Source organism: Rhagoletis pomonella, unplaced genomic scaffold (assembly GCF_013731165.1).
Source record: "Rhagoletis pomonella isolate Grant_MI unplaced genomic scaffold, Rhpom_1.0 Rhpom_scaffold_00004, whole genome shotgun sequence".
Lineage (NCBI taxonomy): Eukaryota > Metazoa > Arthropoda > Insecta > Diptera > Tephritidae > Rhagoletis > Rhagoletis pomonella.
The window spans coordinates 73,824,299-73,847,386 of record NW_023458558.1 but is presented as its reverse complement, the minus strand read 5'-3'; the positions used below and the strand labels follow the sequence as shown (position 1 = coordinate 73,847,386).

General features: G+C 35.4%; 1 protein-coding gene across 2 annotated transcripts in view; it reads right to left on the bottom strand.

The window, feature by feature from the left end:
* LOC118738566 (serine/threonine-protein phosphatase 2B catalytic subunit 1) overlaps positions 1–23,088 on the bottom strand; it is a gene marked incomplete at its 5' end in the record, with an annotated part of 28,694 nt that continues 5,606 nt past the window's right edge. The window contains 9 exon segments of one of the 2 annotated variants that reach the window (XM_036469506.1): positions 1–316; positions 398–495; positions 1,032–1,119; positions 12,198–12,266; positions 14,446–14,527; positions 14,689–14,814; positions 15,024–15,117; positions 15,185–15,262; positions 15,462–15,601. In XM_036469506.1, the coding sequence (XP_036325399.1) occupies positions 45–316; positions 398–495; positions 1,032–1,119; positions 12,198–12,266; positions 14,446–14,527; positions 14,689–14,814; positions 15,024–15,117; positions 15,185–15,262; positions 15,462–15,601 (1,047 nt within the window). 2 annotated transcript variants of the gene reach the window in all.

Sequence of the window (23,088 nt, the reverse complement as noted above, 5' to 3'; positions counted from 1 at the left end):
CGTCGCTTAAAAAGCTTTTAGAAAAACTTAACAGCTGCAGTCTATTAAAATTTGCTGGTGGTTGATGTGGTCGTGGTGGTGGAACGAATTGTCACCTGTTTGACAATCTTTTTACCTAGATTAATCTCGGTACTATTACCATTGCTGTTGGTCACATTGTTGCTATTGTCATTTTTGTAAATTGTGTTTTTGTTGTTACTGCTACCTTCTCCCACCATTAAAGGGCGCCGTGGAGGCATACGCTCGTTGACAGCATCCAATCCTTTCGCTTCTGCGAACGAAGTGATTTGTTGGGTGGCGCCCAGGGTTTGAAGTGCTAAGAGAAGAAATAAAAGTGTGCATCAATTTATTAAAAAATCAAATTTTACGATGACATTTAAGTATGTGATATCCTTACCATTACGTAATGAATCCTTGCCGCCAGATAGTGCTCCTACCGGTAAAGAGCCGGTCGGTGTGAGGCCCTTTAATGCCAATACCGATTCTGATTCTTCCCTATTTAAGCGATAAAAGGCAATGCAATTTAGAAAACGTATTTATGTACATATCGCTAGCTTAGAGTGAAAAGTTGTTAAGTCCACTTTTTATGAAAATTCATATTTTAATACAGGAGGCTAGAGAAATTAAAAATGCCTCCTTTCGAAAAGGATAAATGTACTTATTTTATTTTTTCCTGTTCATATGTAGTAAAAGGAAAATTTGCTAAGTCCCAAAGAAGGCAAAAATAACACGGAATCTTTTAATAAAGATCGAACCATCTGATTCTTTTGGAGCCTTGCTTTTCTTTAAACACGCAAAATGTTGTATTCAAATCTTGCGAAATACTTAAAAAAATGGCCACGCGAAGTTTTTTCTCTTCCCCTGTAAATTTTGTAAAATGGAACTTAGCAACATTTCACTCTAAGCTATCAATATGTATTTAGGTATATTTATTTGTACATATTCATACATACGTATGTATTTATCTATGTAGGTACATATGTACATGTTGTACGTGTGTCTTAATATAATAACAAAATATACCGAATTACCTCAAAACCGAGAAGACACGTGACATTTTGCCAATGGCTCTGATCTTATTACGTATAATTTCTTTACGTAGCGCTGAAACCCCAGACACTGTGGAATAAAGTAAAAAATATAGAAGATATATTTTATTGCTAAGCCAAACCAACGAAAATTTAGCAAACTAATTAAATAATGGCAGATAAGCAAACAGCTAGGCATATTTTTAAGCTGCGCGTTCGAATAATTTCAATTTATTTACATAAATATATATGAGTACAGTGAGTGCCAGCCAAAATGTTTTTCATATATGTAAATAGTTTTGCTAGTTTTTTATAACTTGCACTACTAAAGTGTACTTTGTGTGGAAGAAAGCGTGCAACAAAATCAGTCAAATCAATTTTTTTGTAGAAATTTTATATCTGGCGTACAGCTGAATAGAGCAAAAAATGTACATGCATTTTAACATTAATTTGTGTTTTTTTACGGGTTTCTTGCCAAAATAAACGTGAAAAATTCTGTGAAATTTTATTAAAACAACTTAAGTTATATTAGAAGATTGAACTTTGTATTGAAAAATAACAAGTTTCCCTTGAAAAATTCTGTATTATATTTTATTAAGATTATATTAAAAGTTTATCGTTAAAATATTGTTTGGGAACCCAATGAAATAGTATGGCTTTAAAGTGAAAACGGACCTATCTCCAGATAAGCAGTTTTTATAAAATGTCATATTTATGAAGCGATTATCTGATATTTACAGTTAAAAATATTTAAGTTTGTTAAAAAGTTATATTTCTTAAAACCTTTCTTTTTACAGATCCATTGGGCCAGGGATATTTTATGTTTTTTTACCAATAAAAAATTCTTCTAGCGCATAGGTCTAAAATGAATTTTGAGGCAATTCTGGAGTGTCACCAGGGAAATCCTAAGGAAAAATCCAGGATCCCCTCCCAGATGCGCAGGCGACGAATGGTTTCAAAACCGCATCTATTACTTGCTAAATAAATCTGGTGTGAATTACACAGGCTAATATCCACCACTGTAAGGCTGACTCAGCCGCACTTCTCCTCTGTCATAAAACAGCGGGTTTGTGGACTAATAATGTATGGATATAAACTGGTTTATGTCACCGATAAATGTAAACCCAGGTTTTGATACAGTTTAGCGATGCGGACAACGTCTTAATAGCGGATCCGGTGGAAGATCAATTCGGTTGGCTCCCACACACATGGCGCCCGACGCAGAAACACAACCTCCACCCCAATCTTTGAGGAATATGGTAGCTTGACATTACATGTGGCAATTAACAGGACGAAAACTTTTAAATGAATGGAGAGTCTCTAAAGACAACTTCTTTTCAGACCACATGTATGCCGTTTATAACCTATCCGTACCGATAAAGAAACAATTGAGTGGTTCACAAGGTGTCGCATAAATAAATGTTTAGAGGACTTAAAATCACCACCAACTATCTTCTAGCGGCGGGAAATTTCATAATAAAACTTTTGTGTTAGCTTGCGAATTCCTTAAATATAGTTTTAGCTGTTTAAAGATTATGACATACAACAGTCCGACAGTATACAGCACTTTGTGAACTCCCTAAATATGTCTCAAATCGTAGGAAAGCAGATTGGATACAGTTTAAAACAACCGTTTCTAACAGCGGATGCGAATGCGAATGCGGATGTCAAGTATTTTAAGAAAAAATTAGGTGAGTACATTAGGTGATTTAGGTAAATGAAAAATTAGTAATTTTTAATAATCTTTTTTTTTATTTATTTATTTAGTACTTAAATTAAAAATTTGCAACTTTGTATTTAATAAAGAGTAATTTTGATGCCTTTTCGGGTTCCAGCCTATTTCTTAAAGGGTCGTAAATCAAACTTGCGCCACTAAATAACTACTCGCTCGAGGCGACAAAATTGAAGAACTTGAAACTTGGAAAAGTTGTAAATTACTTTCGATTGAGAGGACTTTCAGTTATATTTCTTTTTTATTGTGGTGCAATAATTCCTTTTTGAGGATTGCATCGGGGCTGTCGAATATATGAAACTTTCATCTTCTCAATCTAGCATCATGGCAAGATCGTTGTTTAAACACCGCTGTTTTCCAATTTTGAGAACCAACTCTTTATTTGTTTCAGAATTTGGAAAACCTGTTACGTCTTCAGCGTGTTTCGATTTTAGTTTTTGTAAGTCATTTTTAATCCTGTCTTCTGTGACTGGTTTGAAAAATGTGTGCTTATAGCGAGGTTCTAAATAGGTGGATATGGCAAATAAATTGTTATTTTCTAGGAATGAAAATTTCGGAGAAAATTTATTTTGAAATCGTGGCTGCCAACCAAATTACATAGTTATATTTCTTGTTATTTTGTTGAAGAGGCACCCCGTTTTTACAATTATTTGAATTATTGGAATCACGGACGATGAAGGTCTCAGATCTGTTTAGTTCTCGGGTGACTTCTTGGAAAAGTTCACCTGTAATGAATAGCTTTTAATTAATTTTTATTTATTAGCTGAGCTCGACTTTTCCTAGTTACAGGCAGTCACAATTAATTACTCACCGCTGTCGGTAACACAAACCATCAAATCCGTTTTGTTGTTCCATTCTATGAGCTCAATGTGCTTTGATACCTTGAGGCAATTCAACACAAATTTTCAACACATCGTTAATATAGTATGGGTAGGGCGTATTTCACTTTATCGCTGAAATGCAAAAAAGCCACAACCAGCTAAAATTTTTTATTGCATAAAACGATGTGGGGACTTATGATTCGATGAAATGCATCATAACCAATCAAAAAGTGAATTTTGGATTTTTAGTTAGTTACGGCTTTTTGTATTTCAGCGAGGATGTGAATTTAGCCCTTTACATACTATACTAACGATATATTACATGCCAAGTCCCACTCCTCAATAGATATAAAATTCACCTTGAATGATTAGTTTTTTGATTTTGGCCGTTTTATTATAATTTATAAATTCACCTTGAATTAATTCTTATTTAATTTGTGAACTTGGCTGTCAACTTATTTACATATAATTTTGACAATTTACACAAAATTAAAATAGAAGTTTTTGTTTTCGAGCTGGAAGACTAATATTTAAGAGGAAACACGGAACTTAAGTATAATAAGTTTTATGAGAAAAAAATAATTAAACTTTTTTAAGAAAAAGTAGAAAAATACTAGCGATGCATCCAGTTTTTTCAACTGACCTTTGTCAAATAATATTCGATAGTTACATAATTCTTACCTAATTGAAGGCTATCTTTTAACGTACAAATATTCGATTCTCTTTATAGCTAGACGTTGAACATTTCCGCTGGAAATACCTTTTAAAGGATCTTACTCTTTGACATTGGGGGACAATTTTAAAGTAGCATCTCCACAAGAAAAAATGTTGGCTACAATTCGTCATTTTGTTCACCAGATATACGTTTTGTCAGTGCACTTGCACAATATTCGCATTCGCAAAAGCTCCGCATTGATTATTGCGAATGCGAAAGCGAATGCGAATGTTAAAATTAATGCGGAAGCTCCGCAGTTGCGAATGCGAATATTCGCAACAACCCTGCTGCAAACCACTCCAAACATCGGTGCAGTTCGGTTCAGTGGTTCGGACCACTTAGAAGGAGCTTGTACCGGTACAAGAACTAGTCCACGAGAATCCCTGAACCGCGGCTCGGTTCGGTTCAAGTGGTTCAATATCAAATATTAATTAAGTTTGGGAACATTGTTTACTTGTGTTTTTATAACAAAATAAACCATATTTTGTTGTAAAATTTATGTGCTTTTTGAAAAAGTTTTTTAAATAATATATTCTACTAGTGCATCAGAAGAGAATATTGGTGATATTGGTGCATTTTTGAGTGTGCAATTGCTCGTAAGAAAGAGCAATATTCCAAAAAATTGTTTTGCTAATAACTTTTACACGGTTAACAATATTAACAATGGTACCCCTCCTGACATTTTTCTTGCAAGTTGTACCTTAAGCTAGAGAATTACCGAGTTACTTTTTACATGTACACCAGTTGTGCACTACGTAAACATTACACAAAAATTTATAAAATGTGCAATAACGCCATCCTGAGAAACAAGACCATACGAAAAATGCCGCCTTATTTCTCAATGTGGAGTGAAATAAAGCCATATGGCATTATTTCTTATGGCTTTATTGCACAGCGCCTATCGAACATGTTCGTTCACATAATGGGTTAACGTTCCTCGTAGAAGCCGAACTAGATGATATTTTTTTGCTAGAACGTCGACGGCTGAGTGGAAGATCGACCTATATTGGCAGCCGGTTCGAAAACTTTGCAACAACGCTCTATTTCGGAATTTGGTAGAAGAACGCCTTATTTAAGAATTTTGTTGAAAAACGCCCCTTCTCAGAATTTGGTTGAAGGACGCCCTGTCTCAACTAAAAGTATGTTGGAAATATATATGATAGGGAGTTTTTGATTCGGCAGCTGAGGTTGAGCGTTTCTGAACCGAATTCTGAAATAGGGCGTTTTTCAATCAAATTTTGAGAAAGCGCGTTCTTCAACTAAATTCTGAAATACGACGTTCTTGAAAAGTTTTCTGAGATAGGGAGTTTTCTAACTGGCTGCCGAGATAAATCGATTTTCCACTCAGTCGTCGATATGTACTATTTTTCTTCAGCGTCAGTTGCAAAACGAAAAATAAAATGAGTAATCGATGCCATTTTGGAAAGAAGGCTGTAAACGTTTTTCGCGATTCACATCGACATCGTCAATTTTTTTCGAAAGACTCAAAAATACATACTTTTTTGTTGTCCCAAAAAAAAACTACATTTTTGCTGGCCGAAAAAAAAACATTTTTTGTTGACGTATTTTTTCCAGCGTCATTATTTTGCAAGTTAATAAAAAATTTGTGATACAATTGTTTATCACTTTTCGACAGTATATTTCCCTAAAACCATTTATAGAATGAAAATAATACCCTTTCAATCACAATTATGGAAAATACAGCATAAAAGATTAGAGTAGGGTTAAGCATTACGGTACATTGTATTGTGTTTGAAACGTGGGTAGGTCACGCGTGCTGTACGGAATCTGCCGCTGCACGATTAAGATGTTATTTTTTTCAACAATGTACAAATCTATAAATGCAATAATTGGAATCCGTAAAGCTTAGAATTATATCGTCCCAATTTTGGAGCGCTGTGATGACCAGAGTGCTGGGAAGCACAACTCTAGATGCATTTGTTCGGCTACTTGATACAGTTGCCTCCTGAGCGGCAAAGTCCCCAAGAGCGGGAGATGTCCCACCAGACAGATTACTGTAACTGCGTAAATAACGTTTAAGGGACCAACTTTATTCTCATAGGTGTGATAAAACGCAGCTGAGATGTTTGCTTTTACGAAACCTGCCTCAAACTTCCTTATCGTGTACTCATCGCTATTCCGAAACCACTTTTTTTACAGGTCCATTGGCGGTTGGCAGTCTGTCTTTGGCATCTTTTTTACAACAATTTTCTTGTATACATATGTATGAACTCATTACACTGCCCAACAAAATTATGTTGAGTAAATATTGTATTTTTTTATTTTGAGTGTTAAAAGGAAGTGTTTAGGCTTTCGTATCCTCCTACACAGACAGATATATTGCATCATTTTATTGTTTTACAGAGGCTTAAAAATGTCCAAAAACGCGTTTTTCGGCACCTTTAAACCTAAGTTACTCGAAAACTAGCCACTCTAATATCTTTAGGATCAGATTCGGATTCTACGGGAAAATTTTATAAGAATCGCCTGCAATATTTTAGTCAACATAACATTGTTTAAATTTGGTTGGCCTGTGCTATAAATGCCTTCTTATTTTCATTAGCACACCTTTATTAAAGTTCAACCAAAGCTTATCAGAGGTGTAGTGACTTTGAATTAGAAATGATGCTGTCTTCATATTTAATGAACCTAAGCAACTAGGAGGCGTTGTAACATTTAAAATTTATTTCTCTTTTTTATTTAAAAGTAGCACGAGTCTATAGTTTTTGACTAAAAGTTCATTATTGTTAACTTTTCAGTAACCGTAATGCTTGGCCCTACTTTTAGAGTATTATTTTCATTAAAATAATGGTTTCAGGGCAATTAGCTGTCGAAAAGTGAAAAAATTCACACTTTTTTGTATTAACATGTAAAATAATGACGCTAGGAAAACATAACCAAAAAATATTTTTTTCTGCCAACAAAAAAGTATTAACGAATTTGTTTTGAAAAAATGGACGATACATATCGATGTAGATTGCGAAAAACGGCTGACTTCCAAAACATACAAAGAATTATGTTTCATAACGTCGAACTACGAAATGTCGACAATGTATACTTTTCCAAAGCGCATCCGAAAAGTTATCGAAACGCATAATAAGTAATCAGCGCATATAAAACAAACTTGATGCTTCGTTTTGTTTTAGTTGCGATTGGTGTCGTGAAAATGGAAAATTACGAAAGATTATTCAATGTTATGTTGCATATTTAAAATATGCAATGTATGTGGTTACAATGTTTCGCAACTCTGCATATAGGTTAGGTTAGGTGGCAGTCCCACGTAGGGTTGTTCGACTTTACTAGAAAGTCGACTTTCGACTTTCGATCGACTCTGTACAGTCGGCTTTGAAAGTCGACCGATCGACGAAGGAAAGTCGACTTTTTAATAAAAACTGTGCGTTTAACTCATATATTTTATATATAAATATAAGTGTCATAAATTTTCGATCGACCCTGTACAGTCGACTTTGAAAGTCGACCGATCGACGAAAGAAAGTCGACTTTTGAATAAAAACTCTGCGTTTAACTCATATATTTTAAACATAAATATAAGTGTCAGAATACGCCAAAAATATCATGATTTACTAGTGGTCTTTAGAATAATATGTAATTTATTGAAATTCAATGCTAGGTAAAAAAACAAACAGACTATAGGATTTTTAAAAATATTGAAAATTGTTCCAGCTATACAGAACGAAAATTTTGGTTGTGAGGGTTTTAAAAAATGTATATTTTTGAAAAATTTAAAAATTCTAAAAATGTCTTAAATCGATATTTGGTAATTACGGTCAACTTTTTGAAGATATTGCCTTTCCAATGGAACAGAGGTGGCGAGTATTGGTAGAAATTTAAGTGTCACTTTATAAATAAGGGATATTCTTCCTTTAAAGTAGCATAGATTGGGATTATCCACACGACTAATGTCGCATATCAACTGGAATTCTACCAGCAATATTTTGATCGGTGTTTAAAATTTTGTACTTACGGATTGGTCAAATTCGAAGCAAAGACTGTCTGTAGAAGCTTACATAAACTCTTCTTCTTCTTATTTGGCGCTGTAACCGCCTAAGCGATTTTGGCCGAGTCCAAAACAGCACGCCAGTCATATCTCTTCTGTGCTAACTGACGCCAATTGAAAATGCCAAGTGAAGCCAAGTCCTTCTCCACCTGGTCTTTCCAACGCAGAGGAGGCCTTCCTCTTCCTCTGTTCCCAGCATCGCGGCCCGCGTTGAATATTTTCAGAGCAGGAGCGTTTCTGTCCATCCGAACGACATGGCCAAGCCAGCGGAGCCGCTGAATTTTAATTCGCTGCACTATGTCTATATCGTTGTAAAGCTCATACAGCTCATCGTTAAATCGTCTGCGATATTCGCAGAATCTTTCTCTCGAAAACTCCAAGAGCCGCCTCATCAGATGCTTTCATTGTCCATGCTTCCGCGCCATACACCAGCACAGGCATGATGAGTGACTTTGTACGACGAGAGAGGACTTTACTTCTCAATTGCCTACTCAGCCCAAAGTAGCACTTGTTGGCAAGAGTGATTCTCCGTTGGATTTCAAGGCTGACATTATTATTGGTGTTAATGCTGGTTCCCAAATAAACGAAGTCGTCTACTTTTTCAAACTTGTAACTGTCAACAGTGACGTGGGTGCCAAGACGCGTATGCTCTGACTGTTTGTGTGCTGACAGGAGATACTTCGTTTTGTCCTCGTTCACCACCAGACCCATTGGCTTTGCTTCTCTATCCAATCCCGAGAAGGCAGAACAGACGTAGCCCTTGTTTTTACCGATAATATCGATGTCGTCGGCATACGCCAGCAATTGTACGCTCTTATAAAGTATTGTGCCTGAGCGGTTCAGTTCTGCGGCTCTTATTATCTTCTCCAACATAAGATTAAAGAAATCACACGAAAGGGGGTCCCCTTGTCTGAAACCTCGTTTGGTATCAAACGGCTCGGAGAGGTCCTTCCCTATTCTGACGGAGCTGGTGGTATTGCTCAACGTCATTTTACACAGCCGTATTAGTTTCGCGGGGATACCAAATTCAGACATCGCGGCATAAAGGCAACTTCTCTTCGTGCTGTCGAAAGCGGCTTTGAAATCGACAAATAGATGGTGTGTGTCGATCCTATTCTCGCGGGTCTTTTCCAAGATTTGGCGTATTGTGAATACCTGATCTATGATGGATTTTCCAGGCCTAAAGCCACACTGATAAGGTCCAATCAGCTCGTTGACGGTGGGCTTCAGTCTTTCGCACAATACGCTCGATAAGACCTTGTAACCTATGCTTAGAAGGCTAATTCCGCGGTAGTTGGCGCGTATGGCGGGGTCGCCTTTCTTGTGGATTGGGCAGAGCACACTTAAATTCCAGTCGTCGGGCATGCGTTCATCTGACCATATTCTGCATACGAGCTGATGCATGCACCTCATCAGCTCCTCGCCGCCGTACTTGAATAGCTCGGCTGGCAGGCCGTCAGCTCCAGCAGCTTTGTTGTATTCGTACCTCGTCATAGTCAGGCGGTGGGACAGCTACTCCATCATCATCGACTGGGGACTCGGGTTCGTCTTCCTCACTACTTACTACTTACTTACATAAACTAGTGGAGAAAAACTTTCTTACATGAAATTATTAAAATAAATATCTACGTATATCTTACATCACAATTAACTGAAGATTGTGGAGACAAACGATTAACAAATTCGAGGAATCTGTTTTCGTATAATAATCTTATGCGCTGCTCTTAAATGATTTGACAATGTTATTGTACTGTCATTAAAATACATTTATATATCACACTTATCACATTTCACTTAAGTTTTATTGGCGTTTTTTTTTTAAATACGACCAAATAGCACTCTGCGCCCTTGTAAGAAGATAAGTTTTAATTGAAGAGACGCCACTGCAAATAAATTAAAAAAAGTCGAGAGGCGAAACTGAAAAGTTGACTTCAAACGACTTCCACAAGCTGAAAGTCGATCACTAAAACTCGACTTTGAAGAGTAAAAATTCGATTTTGGTCGATGTTCATAATTTATTAATATATCGTATTATTTATTGTTAAAATGAAAGGAGGGTCATTTTCTATATATAACATATATAATTTTTTCAATAAAAATTAAAATTCTGTCCACGTTACACTTATTTAAGAGCTCAGTTAGTCTAGGATCTAGACTTAACTTACCTTTAAAAAATTGTCATTGATTACTCAACACGACAACTTGAGCCAGACGCGGGAATGTTTTGACAGTTCGTCGACCATAATACACATCAAAAACATGCATACGAAAAAAAAATTTTGCATATATTTATTTTTGAGAACTACAAAAACGAAAATCTGGCAAGCCCTCGCTCTAAATTTATGTACGTTTCTTACGGTAAATTATGATTTCACTGACCACTAACAAAGCTTTACGTATAAGAGTTTCGCCAAAATATATTAGGTTAATTTAAGTCATGGTAAGTTAAGTATAGGAAATCTAGACTAACTGAGCTTTAAGTACCCGAAAAAAAACTTGTTAAGCTTTTCACTGGCGACTTTTCACCTAACAATTGCGGTGCATTTCATTACGACTGAAGTAAGGCCCTACCCAATTTTTTGGCTAACCTGGAACGTATCCTGTAAAAAACCCAGACCTGCCCTGGATTCTTCCTCAAAAACTAATCACAAATTAGGCAGGCATTCAATCCCGTCATCCCGAGATTTTTACTGTTTTATTTATAACCTGAAAGTGATGTTGAAAACGAAAAAAATTAATTCACTTGCATTTGGCATGAAAAACGAGAAATGCAAAAAACACCAGAATTTGGATTCAAAGTGAACTTGAGTAATTGCATTCGGAAGGAAATTTCAGACCTGCCTGAATAACTGTACTTGTTCACACACTTTGTGCAAGAACTGTGAAAAAAAAAAAACAAAAAATTTGGTAGCGATTGAAAACACCAGAAGCTCTTACATTGTGGCAGAGTTGTTTTTCATTTTACTTTGTTGGCGTTTTGTGGAAAATGAATTTCTGCAAATATAAGTGCTTTTTTTAATTAATATAAATATTTAAGAATACTATAAAAATATCTTAACTTTATACCACGGAATCTTTTACTAAGAAGACCAAATGTGTTGGCAATGAGTCTGCGCCGTATTGTGTTTGCTGCGGCAGTGCCTGCCAATATTAGCAGTAACAGCTGATTTTAAAAAACTGTCACTGCCACTGCGCTATTGTATTTTGTGCTTTACGTTCGAGATTGAAAATTGACATAAGTTATTTGATTTTCATGTTTCCATTTTATTAGACTAAGCCACAGCAAGGCGTGACCGGGTAACTCTAGTCTCCAATATGCACAAAAAGAATGGGACTGGTTTAGTTTTCGGAAAAATTGACCATATGCACATGGCTGGATCCTAAACTAAACAAAGATTAATTTCCTTCCAGGTTTTTGAATATAATTACTATTCATACATATCTGTATATGTACATATGTATATATACATATATATGTATTTACATAAAAAGCATAGCTTGTTAAGAACAGCAAAATATGTATCACTAAACTCTACTTAAAGATGGAAGAAGCAACAAATAGAATAGAAATGCAGTTGAAGCAGCGGAACCTACATATTTACATCCATAATTAGGGGAATCATAAGTCATCTTAAACGTCGTAATGTCTTAAAGTCGTAAACTTTTTCTACGTAAAATAACGGCTAAAATAGTTTAGGTTAAAAACGTCTTAAAATATTTTAATCGTTACTTTACGTTCCAAAATTTTACGACTAATAAGCATTACGACGCTTCAGACGACTTGCGAATCACCTAAATACGTATGTATGTATTTATATGTAGTCAAATATAAAGCACAGCTCTCAAGCCAATGCACTCCAAGAGGCACAAGCGCTTGGCTTACCTGTTTTGGGGGCTGGTGCTGGTGTATTATTCGTGTTCACTGGTAAAAGAACGATTTTCTTGCGGAGCTCTTTGGTTTCATTTTGACATATAAAAAAACAAAATAAATATGCATGCACACCGAGATACAGACGTACATAGAGTAACCATTTAGATACGCACATACATACATATATGTAAGCATTGTTAAAAAATTATAAAAATAACAAAAGAACTAAAGAAATTTATATTTAAATATTGTAGTGTGTGAGTGTATTAATTGCGGAGTGTCTAATCCAAAGACGATATTTCCTTATAAACACTTCCAAAACACATTAAGGGTACTCATTTAAACGCGCAAAACTCTCGCAAACTGGGTAAACTGTGCAATTTAAAACCCTCGGAAATGAAATGTCAAAATTTGTATGAAAAGCTATTTGCACAAAAAGGGCAAGTTTGTGCGGAAATTTTGTCGCGCAAATTTGCGCAGGGTGATGTGCAACCCTCAACCAACTATTTTGTTTACTTTCATTTTGAATTGTGCTCAACGCTTTTTCGTAAGACTTAAATATTTTCTTAAATTCGAGTTTCAATTGTTCAACTTTTTAAATTAAGCATTGTCAAACAATTAAATGTCTGAAATTGCACAGAATATAAAATTGTCCAAATATGAAACTTGCGAGAATCGATGAGTACCCTTATTAGATATATTTTGAGATTGTGCATTTTAATTTGTTATCTGTATCGTGGAAATATTAATTTTGGTTAGGCACCCCTCATTTGTAAATGCCTAGCTTCTACCCAAATTATTTTGTTAGATTCCTATATAAAACAATATATAAATAAAATATATTGAAATATTGTGGGCCGAATAATTAACGCAAACCGAGTCTGCCATAGCCAAATGAGTTCAGATCGCGTTTCGTCAAACGGAGGTATTCCAAAACCAAAGTGATCAAATGAAAGCCATGTGTCTTTCAGAGGATGAAAGTCAAGGCCCATCCCAATCAAATTCGAGTTTTTACTTGTTTGACCTTTCTTGGATTTTTGAGAAGCCTTTGGGGACATTTATAAAACAAGAAAAGAACGATTTCAAATCAAGGGCAGGAGGCCAGTACTACAATTCTTCGGAAACATTTTTTTAATAAAAAAAAGTACATTTGTATAAAGTTTTTGGCCATATAAAAGTTAACAAAGCCCGAAGGGAGACAAAAGAAAGTGTCAAAACAGTGAATTTTATTAGTATTTAACTTTTCGATAGGAAACGTGGTTTAATTGTGTTAAATTGCAAAAATATACATATGTTTTATAAAAAGAATTAATAAAGAAAAAGTTAAAAAACGGCGTTCTTGTGCAAGAATAAGTGAATTTCAGTGCATTTAAGGCCGTTACTCGATTGCCTGCTAATAATTGACAGCCGGTATGCTTTATCGACTTGAATTGTTTTATCCTGTCTCAGAAATCAGAAATTTCAGAATTCCCATGAAACGAAGGGCAATCAAACAAATCACTCGGCTATGACAGCATTTTGTTTTGTTCCGTTACAAGAAATGTTTCCTCTATATTCGAAAAAAGTGTGTTTGCAAACCGTTTTCCTACTATATATGTATGTATATCGTCGCTACCATGTCAAATTATCGAATGTGAAAATCGGTACTTTTCAGGAGAGCAAAGAAACCGTTGTAAAAAATGTGGCTGTCATTAGGAAAAAGTGTGGGATTCGACACTTTGTTAAATCCAGTATCTTCTGCTTCTAAGGGCCGTTTGCACCATGTCTGGTTAATTGTAATCCCCAGTTATCGACACCCAGCCTATAACATGTGATCGATAAAGCAGCATTTTAAGGACATGCGCAAGGTTTCGTAAATGAAAAAGCATTTTTGCGCATTCGATAGTTTGGCATGGTAGCGACGATATCGTTGGTGCCTTTGCAAAACCTATCTCACGGCACACAAATTTTACAGGTTAGTGAAAAAAACTGTTTTTCTTTGAAAGCATTGACTTGATAGGTGGTATTTTATCTAGCTATTATTTTACAAAATTATTTTTTTTATTAACGATTTTACAATTTTTATGCATAAATCTCGATACCTGAAGTTCAGGGTTACAAAATCCCATTTTTGCGACAATAGCGATTCAGGCGGTTTTGCAAATGGCCGATGGGCAGTTTGCGAAGGCATCGACAATATATAGTAGGAAGATATTTTTTATGTTACGATATTATTTTGCTAAGAATTCTTTACGGTTTCTTTATCTTAAGTTTTCTATACCTTCTTCCAATTCATCGTCGGGGCCAGACACTAACTCGTCATCCGAACAGATGTTAAGAATATTCACCAGCATCTCCGTCACCTGTTAAAATATTTCTTTTGTGTAATAAAATTTCAGAATTTTTATTCATTATAGTGTATGTACATATCATATGTATGTAAGTATGTTCACGTGCTCCTACTTAAGCCCATACTATGTACGAGTATGCGCGCTCATAATTGTGATTTTATGCACTAAATTACCTTCTCACCCACAAATGGCAATGACCATGTGAACACATCCATGAAATTTGGCAACCAGTATGGATGCGGCGAACAATTAAATTGGCGGATATTCATAACGTTATTTTCATATTTGAGTACAGCTGCCTTTTATCAAGTGACATTTACGTTAGACGTCGCGTTGCACCAGCGGCAAAATAAAAACAAATTATTAGAATTATTAAATGCAATATTTGCCAAGAAGATCAAAGAGGGGAGCACTGTAAAGTACGTGTAGAAACATATACTTGGCACCCACAAGGAAAATGTAAATAAGTATGCTAAAAGAATGATATGTGCATAATTTGAGCAAGTACCTTGTTGTTATAAACGTCCAAATAATTGGGCGCCGAGAAAATGGTGATTAGCGAGGGAAATCCGGTGACTTGATTTTTGCGATACATTCTATATCTAATATTTAAAGTGAAAAATAGGCAAAAATATAGAGGATATACATGTATGTAAAGTTATCAGTTACCCTGCATCTTGAGCTTCATGAGCACGGACTATTGATAGCAAATTGTTCTTTTGTAGGAACTCACAACAGGCCCCATAGCTGCAAAGAAAGTGCAAGTGCATAATGAAAGCATCTAGTATATAAGTGCAATTGATTTTTACATACATATGTATGTATATTTCTGTTTATGTGAATCAATGAACAACATAATTTTAGGTGGCCCCTCACTACATTGAACTCCAAATCAACTGGGACCAAGCTTTTTATAAGATTTTAAAATCATAAGTCACGGACTCACCTGAAAAAGTAGGAGCATCCGCGCACTGAATTATGCGAAAAGAAGTCACTGTTTTTTTCATTTCCAAAGTCTTCCAATGGATCAGACCAAAGCAGATCACACATAGGTCCAAAAGCTGGTGGTTCTCTAAATCTGTTCAACTGGAGAAGGTTAATATATTTACATTGGTTAGCCATTTAGAGAGTCAATAAATATATATGTGCAGATACATTCAGATTTTGTTTACTTAAAAAAAAAGTATAGTTATATGGTAAGCTTGTTTTTACACATATTGAAATTCCCTGTATTTTCACATTTTCACCTTCGATGTAAGAGTTCATCAACGTGGCACAATGCACTTTTTTGGGTCTCTGGGTGCTCGAACGTATGTGACTTTTGAACGGTTGCAATTTGTTTCAAATAGCGAACATGTAACAAAATAATTTTTTGAATCATTTTTTTTTACAGGATCAATGTAAGATAACGCCGTTTTAGCTGAGGGGTTAGAGGTGCCTAATGGTAGTCCGTAGGACCTAGGAGCGATCCCTGCTCCGAGCAACTTCTTAGTTAGTAAAAGCCAACGGCGAATCTCTCAGTGTATTTCTGCCATGAAAAAGATTCTCATAAAATCCATTTGCTGTTGGGGCGGCGCACTGTGGTCTGAGAGTGGCAGAAAGTCCTAATATCGAAATGCCCGGAAATATCCAGCTAAGTGGTTGACTCGATTCTAAACATGTCTACTAACAGGTTTTAAGAATTTTTTCCTACTACTACTACTAACTACTCTAGCAATTATTAAAGGATATGTATGGATAGAACTTTTACGTAAGAATTCGAATACGCATTTTACCGGCTCAGAAATGGTAGTTGAATGATGGATTGAAACTGGATTTGTCTTCATCATCAATATCAATAGCACGCAAGGGTGGCTCCAATTCAGGTTCACATAATAGTTGCGTTCCCTAACGCGCAATAAGTTGCCAGAATTTACATGAATTTACCAGAAAGCGTTCCCGTACTCGGTTCTCTGGCAAGGCAAAGTAGAAGGAAAATGGGAAAGTTAAATCGGTCCTCCCTTTGTCAGAAGTTGCAAGCATGGTTGCCACTCGCCAACATTTTTTTCTACCAAAATCTATTAAAAAAAGTTACCAAAAGTTACCAAATCTTCAATACCAAAATCTTCACTTCTTCACTGAGAAAAAAATATACTGAATAAAACTGCTATATTTCATAACAAATGTGCATATACTTACAGCCCGATTCTGTGCACTTAATAAATTCAATATTTTTATAAGTTGTCAATTTTCGATTATTTATCAAAAAACAAAACACAGCAAAGAAGTTTAAATCTATTTTCTTGATAAATTATCAAGATTGAAAATGCTATTGACAATTATAATAATTTTTTTTATTAGAAGATATTTTTCTATCAATTAATTACTGCATGTGCCGGTATTCTCGTTTTCGTTGTTGGTTTTTCCGACACGGTAGAAGTTAGGGTTAGTTCGAATTATAATCGAATTTTAGCTCCAAAATGGCGAATTTTTGAAATCGAACTTTGTGTTGCTGAAATTCGGATAAAATCGAATTTTTCTAGAAAAAATCGAATTTCATATTTATTTCCAAAAAAATCAACTCTTCAACTTTCTTGTTTCTGACTAAATTTGCCATCACTGTGTGTGGCACTCCATTTGTCTTAGGGATGCAAGTAAAAAATACATGTTTTTCGATCTGATGCATCGAGGCAAAAAATCTGTGCCAAGAAGGAACTGTTATTCTTAAATTAAAAAAAGATGTAAAAAGTACTTTTTTGTTGATTTTTTATTTTAAATTTGTAGATGCTTTTACGTTCGTAGCACGAAGCTTTTGCCTGAGAAGACCCCTAGTAAAATTTTCCGGAGACTAATTTTCTAGAGTACACCAGTCCTCTAACGACCTTCCAAATTTGCTTTTTGCGGGATTTATTGAAGTAAGGATGAAAATTACCCTTTTAGGCGGGAGCTAATAGGTTAAAATGTTCTACGAAAATATTTCCCATGAAATTTTATTATAAATGTCTTAACCTTTAATTTCGCTCAGACATTTATTTTAAGTATTTTTTTGAAAACTACTTAGTCCGAGACATGAAAACTTTAGTAGGCCATGAAATAAAAATACGAGCTAACTTTCGCAAATCCACCGAGTGTTTTACTACTGGATGGGTATACTTTCAGAATATGTTAACAAAGTCCGGGCGGGTTTGGGCTGTCCTACAGTGTAATTTGAGTTTAACTTTTTAAACAGGTGGTCACTCTCTTCAAGCTCCTCAAAAATATTGTAGTTGTTGCATAGTATTTTAAGCAAAACAATTCTTTAACTAAATTCGACTTTTTAAATAGGTGGCACCTCTCTTAAATGTACTTAAAAAATAAAGTTTATTCAAAATCATTTCGATTGGTACCCATATTGGAGTAATTTACTTAACTTATTAAATAATTTGATTTTGATTTTCTTACATGAATTCATATGGCACAAAGCTAAAACCATATTACACATCTACAGGGCAAGCCCTTTCATTTGACACCTTCCTCCTTTTTGAAAATCGAACGAACGATACAGATTTTATGACATGGTGTTAAATATTTAACGCAAACATATCCAAACTCGATTAAGAAGTTTCACTTAAAAAAATTTTAGAAAAATTCGAAAAAATTCGAATTAAATCGAATTTGCACAGCCAAATTTCGAATCGAATAATCGAATGGTTGGGCAATGTTCGAAATTCGAAAAAAATCTAATTTCAGCCCCCCACTTCCCCTCCCTAGCAGGAGTATGATGTAATGTGGAACGATTTTTCTTCATCTTTTGGCAAATTTGGTTTGGAGACAAACCGGTTTCGGCGTTGTGCCATCTTCAGTGTCATTTTTCTTTCGGAATGTGCCGATATTTGAACCTGCGACTCACAGAATAATAGCATAATAGCGGCGGGTGCTTTTAACCGAAATTTCGAGCTATTTTTTCGGTTTTTTCATAATTTACTGTACATAATTTGTAGAAGTGTCAGTAGTGCTGCCACTGAAACTCGAAGGGTTTTTATAATTACGCACAGGCAAAACATAATTCATTTCTCTATAGTAATGCAAATAGATGTTTAGTTGCAAAAGTTACCAAAATAAAATAAAAGTTGCCAAGTTACCAAATCGTTTAAAAGGTACCAATTTTGGTAGAAAGTTACCAATTGTGGCAACCATGGTTGCAAGATTTCACCCGAATGTCCCCCATCAGCTGTTTAAACGATTTGAAAGTTGAATAAGCAAAAACAAAAGTACATCTGCATTTTCACCTTATTAATTATATCGTAGCGAGGAAATATCACGTTTCGTAAGTATTTTTGTTTATTTGCTTGTATATTAGCGTATAATTTATCAGATCGCCAAATAATAAAAAACTGCCATGTAAACAAAAAATTGCGTCCACGGTGTATTTGACAGTTTTTACCCGAAAAGCCTTCCCGTACTTTGTGGTTTTTACCCAGAAAAGTTGAGGAACGAAACTAATTTTTCCTAGTCCTTACAGATTTAAGTACATTCCTGTGATAACTATTATGCATTTTTGATGTTTTTCTGGAAAGTATAAGTAGTTTGTGGCGCTGTGTGGTGGAGGGTGTTTGGTACAGAAATACCTTGTACACTTTAAGCTAATAGCATGACCAATTTCAGCTGCGTCTGCCTACGTCCACGTCGTCAATATTCCATAGACTGAAGGAAAGAAAAGTATGTATGCTGAGAATTGGCGAACTATCACGCCCACTACGATAGGGGGCGGATATAGTAAATGTTATCCGATTCCAAAAATTGTGGAATAACGACCAGCCACGCCCACCCTCCCCCACGATAGTGGGAGGGAATGGGAAATACTATCCGATTTTATTAAAAACGATTCGTAAATTTAAACCGAATTTCACTGAAATCGGATAACATTTCCCTTTCCCGCCCACTACACCTTTTTCAGTTTTAGTGCAGAAAGTTGCAATTCATACGACGTTTAACTGGTGATTAGTGGTAACCAGAGATGGTGAAAACGGCCCTCAGGCTGGTGCTCAAAGCCTGGTCGACACTAATCCACGGTTAACATCGATATCGACGTATTCGACTTCATGCATATAACACGGTGTAGATAACGATGTTTAACCAGAGATAAGTGTCAACCAGGCTTTAAGCAACCTGCCCTTAGGGCCGGTTGTTCAATGGAGGGACTTTTTCATTGTGCAAGTTGTACACGGCAGAGCTAAGTCGGAAGAAAGTTTGCTGTCAAAATCAAAACACACTGCAGTATATGAGATTGCACACAACAAATGCGCCGACGAAGTTCGTCTGACTAAATTCGGTAAGAATAATTTATTTTTTTCCACTGCCGCTGGTCACAAAATCAGCTATCAGTGAAAAAATACCTTTGCTTCTTCAGTTTTCTAGCAGATAGTTATCAGGAAGAAGAAGAATGGGAAATTTGGAGGTTCATGTTTTCAGTTTTCAGTTTTGTTCTTTTATATTTTTTATTTGTCATTCAGCTAATGCGAATTTAGTTTTTGCTTTTACTGATTTGGCAGCACACCCATCAAACTATCATGTAAACTATAGGGCGAATTGAGATTTGACTTAACACCCATAATATTGTTTTTGTATCCTTGCTCCCAGTTCGAATAAATTCGGCTTTTTTATACTTTAATACCACATTTAATGAATTCGCCTTGTATGCATGTATACTGGAGTTGAAATTTGGGGAGCCCTTAATGGGACTGATTTGTGTGTCTACATTTTTACCCGTTTCACTGTCAGGATATGTCTGTACGTTTTATTTCAAAGAGAGATACTTGAAATTTCTGCGCGAACAAAAAATCTGCAGAAACTTTCCAAGTTTCAGTGACAGTGGATTAACACGGTTGCATGTCAAACATAATACATTTTTATACAACCTTAAAAAATTGTTCAGGTAGACAAAAAACTGGATCTACATTAGGGCAGATTACGGAACGATTTTTTTTTTACGTCGTTCCTAGCAGATTCGGATTCTTTATATAATTAAAAAAGAAATCCTAAGAGCCTGCGCAATTTTGAAAGATATCTTGATTTAATACTAATAGCGATTTCATTTCTAACAAAAAATGTCACCTTTTTATTGCCCCTTTTTTTCGTGTTCGATTCTAAATTAAAGGCAAAGGGAGAGAAAATTTTGTTTTGGTTTTTTAAAATATCACACTCTTGTCAGGGGAGATGGTTGCTCTGAAAATCATATGGTTGTTTAAAACGACAATATTATGAAATGCGTGAGCTAGACAAGGATAAGAGGCAAACATGGGCCCTCTACATCAAACACATTTTGCACCGGGAAGGGCAATATTTTTTGGAAGAAACGAAATCAACATTAGTTAATATGCAGATGATGGTTTTTTTGAAACGAAGAATAAATATTTTATGTCTACTTCTTATTTAAAGAACCGCAAGCTGGCGCAACAAATGAAATTACGTGTAATTTTTTCTGCATTCTGCGTATTTATTAAGTGCAAACAAGAGATAAAAATTATTGCGCGGTCGCTTTAGCCGAGTGGTTAGAGGTGCGTACTACCAAAAGTCTAGCTAATCATACAACAAACACTACACAAATTCACATTTCAAACTTTGCAAAAAAATCAAATGCCAACCTTTTTATTCAGCACTTTCAGAAAACATTTTGGTATGCAGTTAGTACAACAGAGTGCAGTTTTAGGTGGCAACAAAATGCCGTTGATTTTTAATTTTCAGCTATAACTTAAAGGAGTGACGCGCAAAGTATTCTTTCGTAGACATATATATGGGCCATTCTTACCGTTACATATTTTTCATTCACCAGCTTATTCCATACCGAAAATTTGTATTAAAAATTTTACAAGTTTGAACAGCTGATATAGGGTAGCAGTTTAATTTTTTTGGATGCCTGAACTGGGCCTGCCCGGCTAATACAAAACGGATAGCACGGTTAATCGTAAAACAAATTAAATTTGATGAATTTTTCCTCTTCCGGTTCGATGGTGAATTTGTATACATAGTTGGTGGCAAATGGGTAAGTATCGTTTCTCTACTGAAATCCAATTATGTAGGCTTATTTCAGACGAAATAGCTTTATTGTCTTATTAAGCAGCGCAATGGTTCTGGTGGTAAACTCAATCCTCTCGGAATAAAGTTTAAACGCATAGTTATATTGGCAAATCACATCCAGTGGGCCAATCGAAACACACGGGGGCTGTTTGAAATAGTATTGCCCTTACCGTTACCAATAAATATTTGGAATATAATCTAAATCGCATCAGAAATAAGATTTTTAGTAATAACTCGACTCAAACGACACCTGGCGGGTCAAATTGTCAACCAAAACTATCCAGGGGCCCACTCAAGCACGGCCAAGCCATTTAAGAGGGCTTCACTCACAAACACACATACAGAAGAATTATATATGGGACGTTCCATGCTATATCCAAAAATTGGCGCAATACAAAAAAAAAACGTTCTAGGGCTGAAAATTTTTGTTCACTCTTGCACTTTTAAAGGCAGTGTAGCGTTTATGGAAATTCAATGTTGGCGTCAGTAGAAGTGAAGCATTTAATCAAACTCACGAACCGACAAATAATATCATTGACAAAATTTACAACACCTAACAAATTAAATGAAGGAATACTTTTCAAGCATTTTTAGGGTTACTGAATACAAATCTGGTGTCGGATTTTAAATATTCAAAAGCGGATCCAATATGGAGGACGATTTGTTTTAGTTCAACATTTTTGCTCGACCCTTGATACCCCTGGTGTCTGGTGTCAAATTTTAAAATTTCAAAATGGCTGATCCAAGATGGAGAACAATTTTTTAAAATTCAAATATTTTGCTCGAAACTTGAGATTCGCGGCTTTTCGGAGTTGCTAAACTCAAAATTTTTAATCGCACAGGTCCATATTGGATCTACTTACTCAGATGAGGTGAGAATGTTACTCATACGCCATGTACGTACGTTTGATTTTAACTATTGCGTTATAAATAAATCCAATATGGATCCGCGATTAAGAATTTTGAAAATGTGACATCAGGCTTGAGATCAGAAGTCCCGAATCTCAAGTTTCGCGCAGAAATGTTGAATTTAAAAAAAAATCGTCCTACATCTTGGATCCGCCATTTTTTGAATTTTATAAAATCCGACACCAGATTTATTAACCGACTTCCAAAAAAGGAGGAGGTTATCAGTTCGTCGTAATATTTTTTTTTTTTTTTTGTTTTTTTTTTTTTTATGTATGTTACCGCATAACTTTGGACCGATTTCAACCGATTTCGATAATTCTTTTTTCATCGGAAAGGTAATGTCTCAGAGGTGGTCCCATACTAATCTGGTTGAGATCCGATCAGTGGATCATGAGATATATATATATATATATTTTTTTTGTGTGGGAGTTGAAGTCGGTTTTTTTTTTGCTAAAAATTACTTGTTTACAAACTCATATGGGAGGGTAATTTTCTTCAAAAATGACAAGACAGATTTTCGTTTTGCATTGTTTAAACGGCATTGTTTAAACGGTCAACGGAGAGAACAATTCGTCAGCATTGTTGAACAGTGTAAAAAAGCTGACGAAAGTAACGCTATGACACAGGCA